Source organism: Enhydra lutris, unplaced genomic scaffold, assembly GCF_002288905.1.
Source record: "Enhydra lutris kenyoni isolate GAN:26980312 unplaced genomic scaffold, ASM228890v2 scaffoldscaffold18, whole genome shotgun sequence".
NCBI classification, from domain to species: Eukaryota; Metazoa; Chordata; class Mammalia; order Carnivora; family Mustelidae; genus Enhydra; species Enhydra lutris.
This window is the reverse complement of record NW_019154102.1, coordinates 20,164,105-20,178,117: the sequence shown is the minus strand read 5'-3', so window position 1 is coordinate 20,178,117 and position 14,013 is coordinate 20,164,105. Positions and strand designations below refer to the sequence as shown.

General features: G+C 42.1%; 1 protein-coding gene across 1 annotated transcript; it reads left to right on the top strand.

The window, feature by feature from the left end:
- The first annotated feature begins 6,660 nt into the window (after positions 1 to 6,660).
- LOC111147985 (uncharacterized protein FLJ45252-like) lies at positions 6,661 to 14,013 on the top strand. The gene has a single exon (XM_022504322.1). The coding sequence runs from the start codon at positions 7,383 to 7,385 to the stop codon at positions 8,292 to 8,294; it is 912 nt and encodes a 303-aa protein (XP_022360030.1). The 5' UTR covers positions 6,661 to 7,382; the 3' UTR covers positions 8,295 to 14,013.

Sequence of the window (14,013 nt, the reverse complement as noted above, 5' to 3'; positions counted from 1 at the left end):
TTTTTAAATAAGAACAATGTTTTATGCCTATATTTTCCAATTTGATTTTTGTTCACACATATACATGTTAGAAATATAATGAACATCTAGTTTCTTGATTTAATTGAAGAAGTGAAGAGTACAGTTTAGAAATTTGGTATCTCTAAATTGTTCCTTTCTTGTATTACCCATAATCACATTGAGATATATTCCCTAGTTGTCTGGCTCATGAAAGCTTAATGGAGACTGTTAATGAAAATGAACAGACTAGACTGGATGGAGGAAGTCTGAGGGAAATAATGACATGAAATCATCTTGGGTTTATTCTTTAGGAATAGGACCTCAAAGGGGAGAACTATTTTTCTGTTAAGTTAGGAATCCATGTGAGTGACTCGGTAAATGGGACCTCCGTTAGTTTATAGCTTCATCCCTGAGCTAAAAGGGTTTATTGATAGGACACTAGAGACACTACAGCCTCTGATAATTGGGAGACACACGAAACTCTAGACTGAGCCACAAGCGAGTTAAGAGAGACCAGCCTATAGTCCATCCACTTCATCTCACAGGTGTGGGACGTAAGGTCGAGCCGTGGGAGAAGAGGCCTGGGCAGGACAGACCCCCTGGGATCGCTCCCTGACCTTTGCCAGTCACCTGCCAAGTAGCTGTCAGCAGGTGCTCCTGCTGACAGGAGCGGTCGTACCTTAGGTGTACGGTGATGAGTTTGGACTGGATGGTCTTTAAGCTTGTGGAGTTCTAGCATTCTACCTACATATTATGATGCTTGGGAAGGACTATAAAGGATCTGTATAATCCTGATGTTCTTTAGTTCCCTTCTGTAGTTCTTAGTGTTACTGGAGCAGTATTTACATTTTAGAGAATTATAATAGCCCTTTACTACTTGAGCGGCTCTTCCTTGGCTAACCGAATAGAAGCCTACATTATTGGACAGTTTGGGACATAGATTTTTTCTTTTTTAAGTATCTAAGTATCATTTTGTTTTGTTTTTTAATGGCCCTACCTATTCCAACAAAACAGTATCAGAAGACTGCAATTCTTTTAAAATATATAATCAGTGATCTGGCACTTAAAAAATGGGCAGATACTATAAGCATATGTTTCTGATTTGCTTTAATCCAACTGTGCAAGAGTGGTAACTATACCAGAACACATCACAAGTTTTTTTACCCCCTTACAGCATTCAAATAACTAGATCACCAAATTTAAGTCCCAGTATTTGTAAAAACACAGGACTCGGAGGAGATAAGGTTTAAATGGACATTCTTAGCTACAGTCATAATTAATGATTTCTTCAGCAGACCTGTCAGAATTTTGGCCGCTCAGTGAGTGTTGTTCCCCTCAAAGGCATCTGGTTTTACTTGGGAAGTTATTACTACTCTAACGGTGCTGCCTTCATTTAAGTTAATTCTGAAACCACCCCCGTCCTTAGAAACACTGTCACGGACAGTAATAAGGTATAAGAAAATCCATTGAATTACTATCTAATTAGTATTGCTTTTAGTAGCCGGAGGTATGTTCTCTGTCTTATTAATCTTTTACCATAACTCTTGGTTCTGAGTCACATTTAGCTGTTTCCAAAAAGCAAAATCACCCCCCGCCATGAAACATGGTTACTATTGAAGACAGTAAAAAGAATAATCCACAGAAAATTCCCAGAGAGGACCTTATAATGGAAAGTGACAACAGTCAGTCTTGATTTCCTTAATATTCCGAATAAGGGAACTGCCATAATTTCACCTGTCTTTAGTGGTTTAGAAAATGGAAAAATGCAGATTTTAAAATAACCTCTGAAAGAGGTTGTCACTTTGTTCAGTGTCATTTGATAGTGAACTTGGCACTTCCTGAATTAGAATTATAGAACTTGGATTGCTAATAATTATAGGGGAACATACTCAAGAGAAGAATCTGTTTTTCTCAAGATGAAATTTTAGTTTTGCTTATAATACTTTTCTTTCCTGCTGTCCTGGCAGGTAATTGATCATTTTGATGTGAACTAACACAGTTTTCTCCAGGTCAGGATCAGTCTGCCTTCAGCAATTTTAGAGGAAGGAGGAGACCTTTGGGATTGACCTCAGCCCAGAACTGTGGAGGGATCTGAGTTCAGCTGCATAAATTCATACTGTAGATACCTTGGGCCAAAGTCAAGTCTCCCATGATGATGTTTGTCTAAATTTCCAGAAGTCTTTAGCTTTCTCTGGCTGTAACATTACCAGGATCATGTAGCCACTAACTTAGAGTTTGAGGACAAAAAAATGACAAGATTGCCCAAAGTACAAAATTAAGCAAATTAGAGGCTGCCAGCCAGAACAGAGAAACTATCAGAGGGATATTTAAAATGAAATCTCTACTGAAACACTCCAGATTATACAAAGCTATCTTTTATTCCTCTCTAGAGACTATAATTTTACCAACACAACGTTAGTCTTTTCATTTTCCACCCTAGTCATATTCCTGAAGTTGGATGTACTTGGGTTTCTTGAGTCAAAATGAATCCCAGATGGCCTCCCTTTCAGATAATCTGTAACAAGATACTTTTTTGTTTATCCTGGGTTTCCTTTCACTAAAGTGGAGGAGGGAAGTTCTTTGGGTAATGCTGATTTGGCAGAGTTACCAAACGGTGGCGGTTGCTTGAACGGAAGACACTTTCCGGGTCCCCACTTGGATGTAGTGTCCTGACTTTCCTCTCTTTCTTGTGAGTATTCCCTCCCCCTACTGCACATCGCCTCGTCACGTGGATGCGTACTTACCACAGGTCTTTACCATGTCCTCCCCAAGAAGACAGAGCAAACAGAGGTACGCGAAGCTCCCTTCTACAGTAAAAATATGAGATTTAAACATTGCTACGCAAGTATTGTGTTTAAAAAAAAGGTCTGTAAACAATTTATTATGTAAACATACAGGGGAATAAAGACTTATCTGTTCAAACGGGAGCCTGATGTTCACAGATGTAAATAACTTACAGTAACTGCCGCTTTCCTGATCTGAAAATGCACTTGTGCGAAAAGGACTTGAACTCATTGTTGAGTGACTTACTGAGTGTGGCCACTGAGGTTTCCCCTTGCTGTCAGAGAGAAGAAAACCCCCGTTAGCCTGTATTTGGTGTGACTAGACTCGGGGTTGCAAATGGAGCACAGATTTGCAGCTGCCCTCCTCTAATTTGATCCTTAATATACCCAGGCCAGTTTAATTAAATGTTTGATGCTGGCAACAGCAGTTTGATGCCCAGGGAGAAATCTCTCTAATTGCTCCATTGCCTTAAGAGGCGCAGCGTCACTGGCCTGCATTGGGTCCCACCAAATCCCTGTTCCCCAGTCCTGGGCTTTAATAACCACTGCACAGCATAGGGTAGAACCAAACCTTTAATTTTGTCATCTAAGCTGAAAAGTCATGGCAATTATTAATTTGGTGACCATCTCTTAATTCCCTGATTCGGCTCCGAGAGTGTGAATTTCAATTGGTGTTGCATTTCTGACCTCCTTGAGAAGGGACAGTTTGCTTTCTATTTGCCAAATATATGTGAAGGTTTCTCAGTACTCCCAAGTCTTCGTTTTCAGTTTGGGGCAAGAAGTAGGTCTTCGATACTGCTTGTAACTGTTACTTCAGTTTACGGTATGGGGGAAAGTAAAATTCTGGCTGTGCAAGATATATTGCACTAAAGAATATCCAGCCTGGAATTTACGTCTTCAGATTCTGATTTTTCAGAAAGCACTCTGATGACCCCTTCACTGTGTCCATCAGATAAAATCCCCAGAGTAGACGTACCCCGAATCACTCAGCACTTAGGGTTGCTTTGAAAGTTAACAGGCCGTTAGTGAACAGGTCATCAAAGAGTTTTGGGGACCCCTTTCCTGCTCTGTCAAGCACATGAACTCTGACTGAATCTGCATGAATTTGGAACCTTGAAATAGACTCGTAGAACTCCTAAAAAGTGTGCTAACCCTTAACCTTGCACACAGTCCTCCATGACAGAAAGAAAAAGAAGGGTGTCCTGCCTTCTTGTTTAGTTTAGTGGGCTAAACCGGAATGAAAAGGGACCTAACCCAGTTTGAGGGGATTAGAACCAAATGCCCTACTTGAGGCTTCATGATAAGAAAGACCCTTGTGCAGCCTGTGAGACCAGGGCCTGGATTGAAGGCCTCTACTCCTCAGGAACAACTGGCTGGCTTCACTGAGCTATGTGGTCCCGGGGCGTCTGCTGTGCGTGCTTTTGGTTGCCAGAGGAATGGGGCCAAGACATGGGGTTAAAGTAGTGCAAATCCTTCTTTGCTAGTAGTCAGACTGTTGCAAACACATTTACCTGATAGGGCAAGGCCATTTTCATATACAAGGATTGTTCACCTTGAAAACACATGCTTTCCTTATAAGAACATACATACTCGTATTCCAAAAAAGACCTCTTTTGCCAACAATATTTAATGTCATCTTCTGCTTGTAAGTTATTTAGGATCTCTCCTTGACTCCTTTGTGTCTTGTGCTGAGGGTGTATGGATGTCTGTGTTTCTCCCAAACCCACTGGCATTCTTGGGTCTCCAGAACGCCCGGCTTGGGAGAGCAGCAAAGAGTGGTTGCTGTCTGCTGTAGTCACAGTACACCTTCTCAAAAAAGAGTAAAGAGGTTAAGAGACTTGGCCTTCTCAGGAAAATCCTTTAAATGTAGTTTTCTAACCCTTAGGAGGCAGATTCATGCTGAAAAATAGAAACAGGTCTGGCCTTGTTTTGAAGAACAGGAAATAAGTTTCCCCTTCAAACTCAATGTCACAGGGTTTTAGTGACTGGGCTTGTGAGTTTTTAAAAGTTCTCGAAATTTTAGGTATAGTTTTCCTGTTACCATCAGGGTCCTAGAATATGCTAATTTGGCAGGTTTCCAGTTGTCCAAGAACCCACTTTTTAAGTAATTTAGATAGGGTAAGCACATTCTTCTGTCCAGCTCCGGATATGGTCCCCTCCACTTGGTACCTGATAGTTCTCAAAATGTAACCCAACATTGCAGGCATCCAGAGTGCACCCGATTCTGTAGGCAGCTGCTTTTTGGTGTTCTCTGCACACAAACAGATCTGGCTGAATTCAATTTAATTTCCCAAAAGCACTAACTCCAGTCAAACTAGTGTCCGGTTTTATTATTGATCGGTATGGTGCCAGAATTGGTCATTGGCTTGACTAAATTTACCATGTTTCCCCTAAAAGATATTTTGCTCTCCCACAGAACCAGCTTGATAACGTCAGCTCTGGGGGTAGTTTGGGCAGATGAGAAATTGTGTCTTAGTTTTGGCAACTGAAAACTTTGTCTAGCTGAGTCTGTGTTAGAACGTGGTTCAAGGAGTCTTGGGGGAGGGGAGCTTCCATGCAACTTTGCTTGGCAAATCTTATTTTAGAAAACCTCTTTGCCCCTTTTCATTTGAATTTCCTCCCAGAAATCACCATCTAAGAATCACAGTGGCAGAACTAATATCATTATACTTGCCTGAGAGCTTAGGATTATGTCTCTCCACATATACTGCAAGAGAGAAGATGTTCCATTTGCTTCCTAACAGCTGACTAACGCTTTCCTATCGCCACATGGGTGCACATACCAAAGCCGCAACGCCAAGAAAAAAAATGTATCCTCTTCAAAATCATATTCTTCAAACACTACTCAGAAAGCTGTTTGGCACCAGTACAGAATTTCACTTAAAGACTCCTAACTGGAAATTCACTGAATGAATGCATTCAAACTCAGAAAATGAGGGGGACACCCACCTTTTTTTGTTTGTTTCTGGAAACAGTATTTAAGATCAGAGCTGTTTAAAAAGAAGCATTGCTAAAAAGTTCCAGAATTCCGAGAAGCATAGTATTTTTGTACAGGATCTTCTAAAATGTTCCGACCTCTCTCTAACATTTCTTTACAATGTAATGTCTCTAAGTGACTGGTTTCCCAATAAACTGATTTTGATGCCGCTTCTGCTGTGTTCTGTGTGCTTAATTCAAGCAGAAACTTTGGTAGGGGATAATCGTTAGCAGAAGTTTCTACTAGCTAATGATTTGCCTGGAAGGGGAGAGGGTAACATGGGGAGGGGTTGATGGAATTACCTCAGTACAGAGGTTCCAGGGCATCTACAGAATCCAAACCACTGTACCAAATGCCTGGTGGGTTGGGAAACCCATGATGAAATGCTCTCTTTACCCCCAGCCACCCTTTCTCTGGATTCTTCTTGCTTAGTTACATATGCCTTTTTCCTGCCCTCTTGCTAACATGTGCCCAATGACATACTTCTAACCTGCTAATATTTCTTGGAAGGTAAGCTCTCTTGCATTCTGATAATTGTCTATTTGATTTTAAAAGCCAGAGCACCCTGAGGCACGTCCATCTAGCTAGAAGTAGACTAGTGTATTAGCGTTTGCAAATATTTCTGCAATTAACCCATGTATTCTACTCCTCCTGCTTAAAGAACTTTGTAATAGATTCATTTAAGCAGAGGAGATCTTCCCTAACTGAGAAGACTGAAAACAAAATTCCGCACCAACTCCAGCTGAAGGTGACTTATTTAATACGACTTTTTATTATGTCTCCTCCCCTTAGAAGGCACCTTCAGTGTTGGCATTTGGGGCACTCCTGTGCTCTTTGACTAGTGCTCCTGATGTAAATCTTGCATTTATTAAGCAGCCGTGCTCTGCTGCTCTTGGGGGTAGGGATGGGGGTGTGGTTTGGGATTGAGAATCTGTCCTCAGAAACAGGCAGTGTGGAGCAGACGACCACTTGTCAGATACTCAGTTGCATTTGTCCCCAGACAGCATTTCTGCATAATCCAGAACTTCCATGGTATATGTGGAGCTGAGCGACCGGGTTTGTTTTCATTCCGTCCTGAGCCAGCGCCAGGTAGAGCAGGTGGCTGTGCCTGGCCCCGCGAGTAGGAGCCTCGTGTAGTTATGCTGAATGTCTGTGTGCCTAACATCTTCATCTCCTTTCCTGTACATTGTGCCTATCATGTTCCAAAATGTGAGACAGTGACTGCTTGTGTTCCAGTTTGTGTGCCGTTTCCTTGCCTGACTTTTATTTTTCTGTTTTTCCTTTTCCATTTCAACCTTTGTTTATTTGGTCCCACGATGTTTCTGCCATGGGTTGACCATTTTAAATGTTCCGAGGAGAGCTGATCTGATCTGTGCATTAATTCTGTGTTCTGTGCTTTTCTAGGTCTCCAGAGAGAGCCCAATCCCTGTTCTGTAATAACTGTAGAGCACTTTAAAGACTCAGCAGGCGTTAAAGGCCTTCCCCTGTATCCAGACCCCTCCAGAGTACCTGGCACGAAAACGCAGAACAATTTAGAATCGGACTACTTGGCCCGAGATGGCCCTTCAAGCAACAGTTCATTCCACAGCAGTGAAGAGGAAGGGACTGATCTCGAGGGGGACATGCTGGACTGCAGTGGGTCTCGACCTCTCCTCATGGAGTCCGAAGAAGAGGACGAGAGCTGCAAGCCTCCCCAGGGGAAGCTGGGGGGAGCTCTTCCATTCGCTCAGCATGAAGTCTCTACTGAGCAAGCAAAGGCAGGCCAGGGCGGCCGAAAGAACCAGTTCCAAGCCCTCCCACAACCAGCCACAGACGGTCTCGGGGAGCCAGATGTTTTTGCCACAGCCCCTTTCAGGAGCTCAAGGGTTCCAGCTGATGACTTGGATATTTTCTCCAAAGCCCCGTTTGTCTCCAAGGGCAGCGTGGCTCCTTCCCAGCCAGAGGAAGCAGACGTGTTCTTGAGAGCTCCCTTTACCAAGAAGAAGAATGTGGAGGAGTTAACGGTTGCCCAGAGCGCCCCCCAGGAGTTGCCTGTGCAGGCCAGTCTCCTCAGTCAGACTGATGATGTCCCTCTGCTCCCAGGCCTTGAGAGAGCAGTGTATGCCCCTGTCCGAGCCCAGTACCCAGTGGCTGCTTTTGTCCAGCAGTCTAACCTCCCCTCCCATTCTGTGCAAGCAGCAGACCATCTTGACAGCATCTCTCCCAGGGGATCCTGCCTGGAATCTGGGGGCCATCCTAATGACAGAAACAAAGGACCTCAGCCCCAGAAAGAAGCTATCTCAGGCCCTGTGGCTGGCAAACCATTCCGCCCCCAGTCTTTATCCAAATATTCCCGTCACTATAGCCCAGAAGATGAGCCAAGTCCGGAAGCCCAGCCCATTGCTGCCTACAAAATTGTTTCCCAGACCAACAGACAGTCCATAGCTGGCTCTGTTTCCATCACATCCCTTTCCTCCAGGACTACGGAGCTGTCAGCGGTGGATCCGTTTGCTTTAGCACCCTTTCCTTCCAAATCAGGCAAGCAGAAACCTTAGGAGCGCTACCTGAGCCTTCAAGCCTCTGTTTTTACCACACCCTCAGTACTCATCACATCACTCCCAGCTGAGCCTGTCTCAGAAGAAGTGCACCAGTTATTATCTCTCAGTTCCCCGTGTCCGAGCAGGATTCCTGTGGGCAGCGAACTCCGTGGCAGTGATACTCAGTTGAAACCCCTTTAAGTTATGCTCACTTCTTTTGTTTGTATTGATTTCTGGACTTCCAGGCATTTCCGTGGCCACATCTCTGCTGTCTTTTTTGGCCCCAAGACTGTTTGAATCCAGAAATAACTTCACCCCAACCCCAGAGGGGCTATGTTATTGCGGATTTTTTTTTTCCCTGCACTTCCTGCTCTGAGTCTTGTCTGTTGAGGACTCAAGATTAGTCCCTTCAGGACTCGACTTAATGCTCTTGCAAAGGGGATATTTATGGAAAGAAATCCAAGATGAAAATCCTGCAAATGAAGAGGAAGTGTAATCCTGCAGATACTAATCATTCCTGTAAAACCAGCAGCTCTACAAAGGATTCTCTGGATCCGTTTCTGAGTCTTTGCGAGCCAGGCTAGCCTCTCACACATGAGTGTTTGTGGGTGTGTGACCTGCATCAGATCCTTTCCTATGGAGAAACTCGAACAGATGAGCTGTCTGTGCTCATGTTGAACAGTATTGAGCCTTCCCACACCCATGCTTTTTAAATCACTCTGAGTGCACAGGTATGCGTGTGTGTGCGTGTGTGTTTTGGCGCGCGCACAGGGAGCATTTTTCCTGTAGGTAAATCCTGTCTCACTATGCCTACCTCCACAACCACTCATTTACTGGCATTTGTCTCCTGACCTAACTGATTTGAGCCCTGTTTTTATTTAGTTCTGTCTTGTGGCAAAATCAAATCCATTGGAAGGTGTAGGAGAATCCTGCTGAAACTGAAGTTTCACAGAGTAGATGTTTTCCTCCAAAATTTGCTATTTGCTCTTAACAAATTCCATTTACATGGTTTTAAAGAATTATGATTTTTTTTTTCCTCTCAGAACAATAGAAAAGAGCATCTAGTCCCAATTTGAACCATTGGGTATGTGGTCTTAGTAATATTTTAAAGTACTTAAAAACCTTAGGTCTGAGCACTCCAGGCTGTCCTCCTAGAATTAATCATGAGACTAAGCTACAAATTAGAGTTGCATACTTGTTTGTGTTTTCCGATTCCTTGCTACCTTTCTCCACTGCCTCTTGAGGAAAAATAAATCTGAGACATGTAAATCAGTTTGAGAGAAAAGAGCTTAATCAACTATCCATGCAAATCTTTCAATTTCCTGTTCTCTGTAGATGTTAAAGTAGGCCAGATAGGTGACTGACTTGTGTTTTTGAAATGTTGTCTATTTCTGGAAAGATCTGACTCATTCCCGGCTCTTTCCATACCCGTTATTATTAGTGCCTTAAGGTGAAACTTTTGTCTCAATGGGAAGATCTGTGCTGAGGAAGTTCAACTTAATGGAAAGAGCTGCTCCACCGTGTTCCAACCTGAAAGCTTCCATTGACTTGTAATCGATGTCAGTGATGTCTCCATTAGCTGGAGAAGTTGTGAGAGTTGCTTACCAAAACAGATGAATGATTTAAGAGTTGGAAATTCATCCAAGAATTAAGCCAGAATGCCAAACTCTACTGTAGTTGAATAGGTGTCGTATACTTTAAATTTGAAATTCAGGAATCTTGGGGGTAGAATATGAACAGCAACTTCTCAAGACATTTTCTAGTTTGGTCTCCACCTATTTCAAACATCCAGGTGAAAAGAAAAGTACTTGGCACTGGATCAGGGCTACTGGCGATGGCTTTACACCTGAGGTTTCAACCACTCCAGTCTTTCACTTTGATGAATGCTAAATGTCCCTTCTAAGACTCTGCTTTTCTCCCCTTGATGATTTCTGATTTCTTTTGTGTAATGGTGGATGCAAAATCCTCTCTCCAGTTGAATAAATAGTTTGGGCTAACGCATATGGAACTTTGCATCCCAGCCTCTTCCCTTGGCCATTATCAAGTAAAGCCCTCCAAGGCAGGAGCTAAGAGGATAAGAATATTCAGGGAGAGTTCTCACCCCGAGTAAGGAACTCTTCAAGTGGAAGGTCATTCTCATTCCCTCTATCAAATATTCAGGATCACCTCTGTGACAGCCCTGCAAAATGTCTTTCCTTTGGTTATTTAATCACTTCTAACTAATCAAGCAGCCATTTTAGCTCTTGAGGTAAAATCAATAAAATCATGGTGATTTTATCACATCATTGAATCATTTGTCAAGCATGGGCTTGTAACCCTTTTTTATTCTCACTGGAGAGGTATGATGGGTAGGGACTCTAAATACGTTCTTTGAATAGAAGTGAACGTAAATACATGCAAATTGCTTGTGTTCTTACTGAGTGATGCATGAAAACTTTTGACTATATTACATTAATTGTCAGCCAATAACTAGTAAATTCTGCACTGATCTTTGGATCATATAGGGTAAATACATAATTTAAAGATAAAATATTCCTGCCAGAGGCCATTCTGAATCTGGAATTCTAGAAAATTTAGTGTTAAGGGAATTAGGAGCGCTCAGGGTGTTTTGAATTAGTAGCAAATGCATGTTTCCAACAACTAATACTGCAACAGGTTAACAACAGAGAAAAAGAAGATATATAGTCAGCAAAATGCTACTACACCTTTTACTTTTATATGTTATTTGCTTTACACATCTGATAGGAAATGCAAGAACTTTTGACTTTTCATTTCAGTGGAGGGCAATGAGCCAGAATCTATTTTAGATACAAAGCGTTGAACCCACAACATGCACTGATGAACTCTTTTAAAGAATCTGCGTTAAATGACTAACAGGCACTATTGAATTAATGAAGTTATATTATGTGTGGTGGAAAATAATCACCTTGAGCTCACATATGGCCTGTTAGGCTCCCGGTCCTTGTTAGATTGGGAGATGGAATGAACAAAAACTTGATGCAGAAGCAGATGCTGGGCAGGACCTCAGTGAATCTAGGTCATAAATTCAATGTCATTTTGGGCTCCATAATTATTGAGTTGAAAATTTGGTATGTGTAGATGTGTGTACATGTCCACATGCCTGTGTTAGGTCTGAGTTTAATTTGGCAACCAACATTTCTTGAAATTTTCGAGAAAAATACCAGCATCTTTTTGGCCCACTATTTATTTAGTAAGTTTTAGAGTACAGGTCCATCAGTGTTTCAAACTATTGGGTGGACATTTCAGCGACTCATAAAGTAGCAGATTTCAGTTTTACTTAAATGTAATCTCCAGAGTGACCTGACAATACAAATTCAATCACGCTGATAAAGAAAAATCATCAGAACATATGTCATATAATATGTGTGCATTTTATCAAATAGGATTTTATAGGAAACTGCAGAAGGGTGAGATCCAACTCATTCTCTAGCAGGAAGGAAACAACTTAAAATGGAGTCAACTTGGGTGCCTTTAATAAGGAAAAATGTTATTATCCACTGTGTCTTTGGAATTGAAATTGGAGAACACATACCAATCAACTCTGGAGTAGCTGCTGGCTGCATAGATGCAGTCTTATCTGAGAAATTTGAAACTCAGATCATTTTGATAAAAGGTACATAGGATTGCTGCTGGAAAGACTGCAGCTTCTAAAGAGGTAGAAGCACTTTGTAAATGCCCAGAGTCACCCCCGGGTTCTAATCCAGTCCTGCTTGATGGAGTGTAAACATGAGGATTTTAAATGGAATGATGTACTTTAAATTCTTCATTTTTCAATGCCTTAGTCAACAAGTACTTGTTTTTTGTTTTGTTTTTTTAAACCATCAGAACACTTGGAGACTTGTGAAGTTCACTTAAAGGTTTCAAGATGCTTGAAAATTAAAAAAAAAAAAAAAAAGTGGTATCTGGTTGGGAATGGTTCCTGTGTTCTTCTGCTACAGAACGAGTCTTGTAGGTTGCTGAAAACAACTAGCTGCCTCAGTTTAGATGTGAGAACCCGCATCTTGGCAGTGTCTTGATTCCCCAGGTGCCGCCTTGCTCTCTCACTTCCTGGTCCTCCCTGCCTCATTTGTACCTTGACCTTTATTAGGAAACAGGCCTCTCATGTGGTCTCCAACATCCCATCACTAAAACACTGCCAGACACAGCTCTTTCCTGCTGCTTCTCTACTCTTGCAGGCCTTTCTGGCTCACCTTCCTTGTTCTGTTCCCACTTCATTTCCTCATTTAACATTCCCCTACTACAACCATACCAATAAATGAACGATGAGAGGTATGACTGGACGATCGTGTCAATTTTTATGTGCCTTGTTATTGTAAACAGTTTCTGCCCAAGTTTCAGCTTAACCTATGGTAATCTCACCACACTGGAATAATTCCAAATGAAAGTGAAATGGCTCACCTTCCCCATTTCTTACGGACCAGAAGAACAGATGAAGAAAAGTTGGCAGAGGTCCAGCCTTACCCTGGAGACACAACCCAAAGGCATCTCTCCATCATGATCTAACCCAGGCCCAGTGTGCCCCAGAATGCAGGGGTAAGTTTAGGTATGAAAGGACTCTGGAATAGCTTGTAAAAATACCTAACTGTTAACCAGCACACCGGCGGCTTAGTTTAGTATTCCCAGAACTTGTAATTATGCAAGAAATTTAGTCCAAGCTACTTCCCGGCAGTCTCAATATGGGTGACACTGTTCAGAGTTTATAGTAATGTTCTTGAAATTAAGTCAAAGTTCTCTCCATTGCATTATGCGAGAACTGTATATATGTGTTAAAGGGATCTGTTTGATTCCTTTTGGCAAGGAATTGCAGAAATGGCTTTTGTGTTTTTTTTGCAGAAATGGTTTTTAACAATGTCTGTTATAAAGTGAGACCTTGGGAGTCAGCGAAGACATTGTAGCCTTTTCACTCTGAAATGGCAAAACAGTTGTATTCTCTGGGTCTATCAAAGACTCCTGTTTGAGGATTGTGAATGGAGAGGGTGTGTGTGTGTGTGTGTGTGTCCGTGTGTCCATGTCCTCATGCTTTCTGCCATGGTGTTAAAACCTCCTTATGAAGGCATCCAAAGAATACCAAGTGGTAACAGTAGGCAGTTGGCTTGAGTGAATTCAGCCCCATCTGCCAACAACTCAGAGAACTGGAGTTGTTCTAGATAAGGTGGGCAAAGTCAGCCATTGCCTTAGCCTGTTTCCACAGTAAGCATGCTCTTCTCATCCACAAGGATGCAACTCAGTAGGGTTTGACCTGAATCCCTGGCTCATGTGTGGTGTTGGACTGGCAGTAGTGACCAGAACAGCACAAGGCCTGCAAGATGTTCCTTTGAAAGAGAAAATGCTGTCATTTGTTAGGGCACAGAAACCAAATGATGGCCAAGGACAATGCTCCTTCCATGGAAAAGAGGTGAACTCTGCTGACAAGACATTTTGAGTTGACTGAATGAGGGGGTCAACCCAGCTATAAGGAATACTGCGGTCATCAGACCCCAGGAAACAGTACGTGCACACAATCTTAAGGGCTGTGAACATGGGAAAGGAAGGGAAAAAGACATTTATAAAGTCAATCTTAACAGTTGTTGCGATACCTCTTATTTGCAGACTATTGGATTTATGTTATTGCACTCTTCGTGTGATCTCTTATGTATCGGATAGTTTTTATGAATAATTGTTTTGAGTTGTAAACTCTTATACATTTTATTAAAATGGACCTAATAAAAGTAAGTGA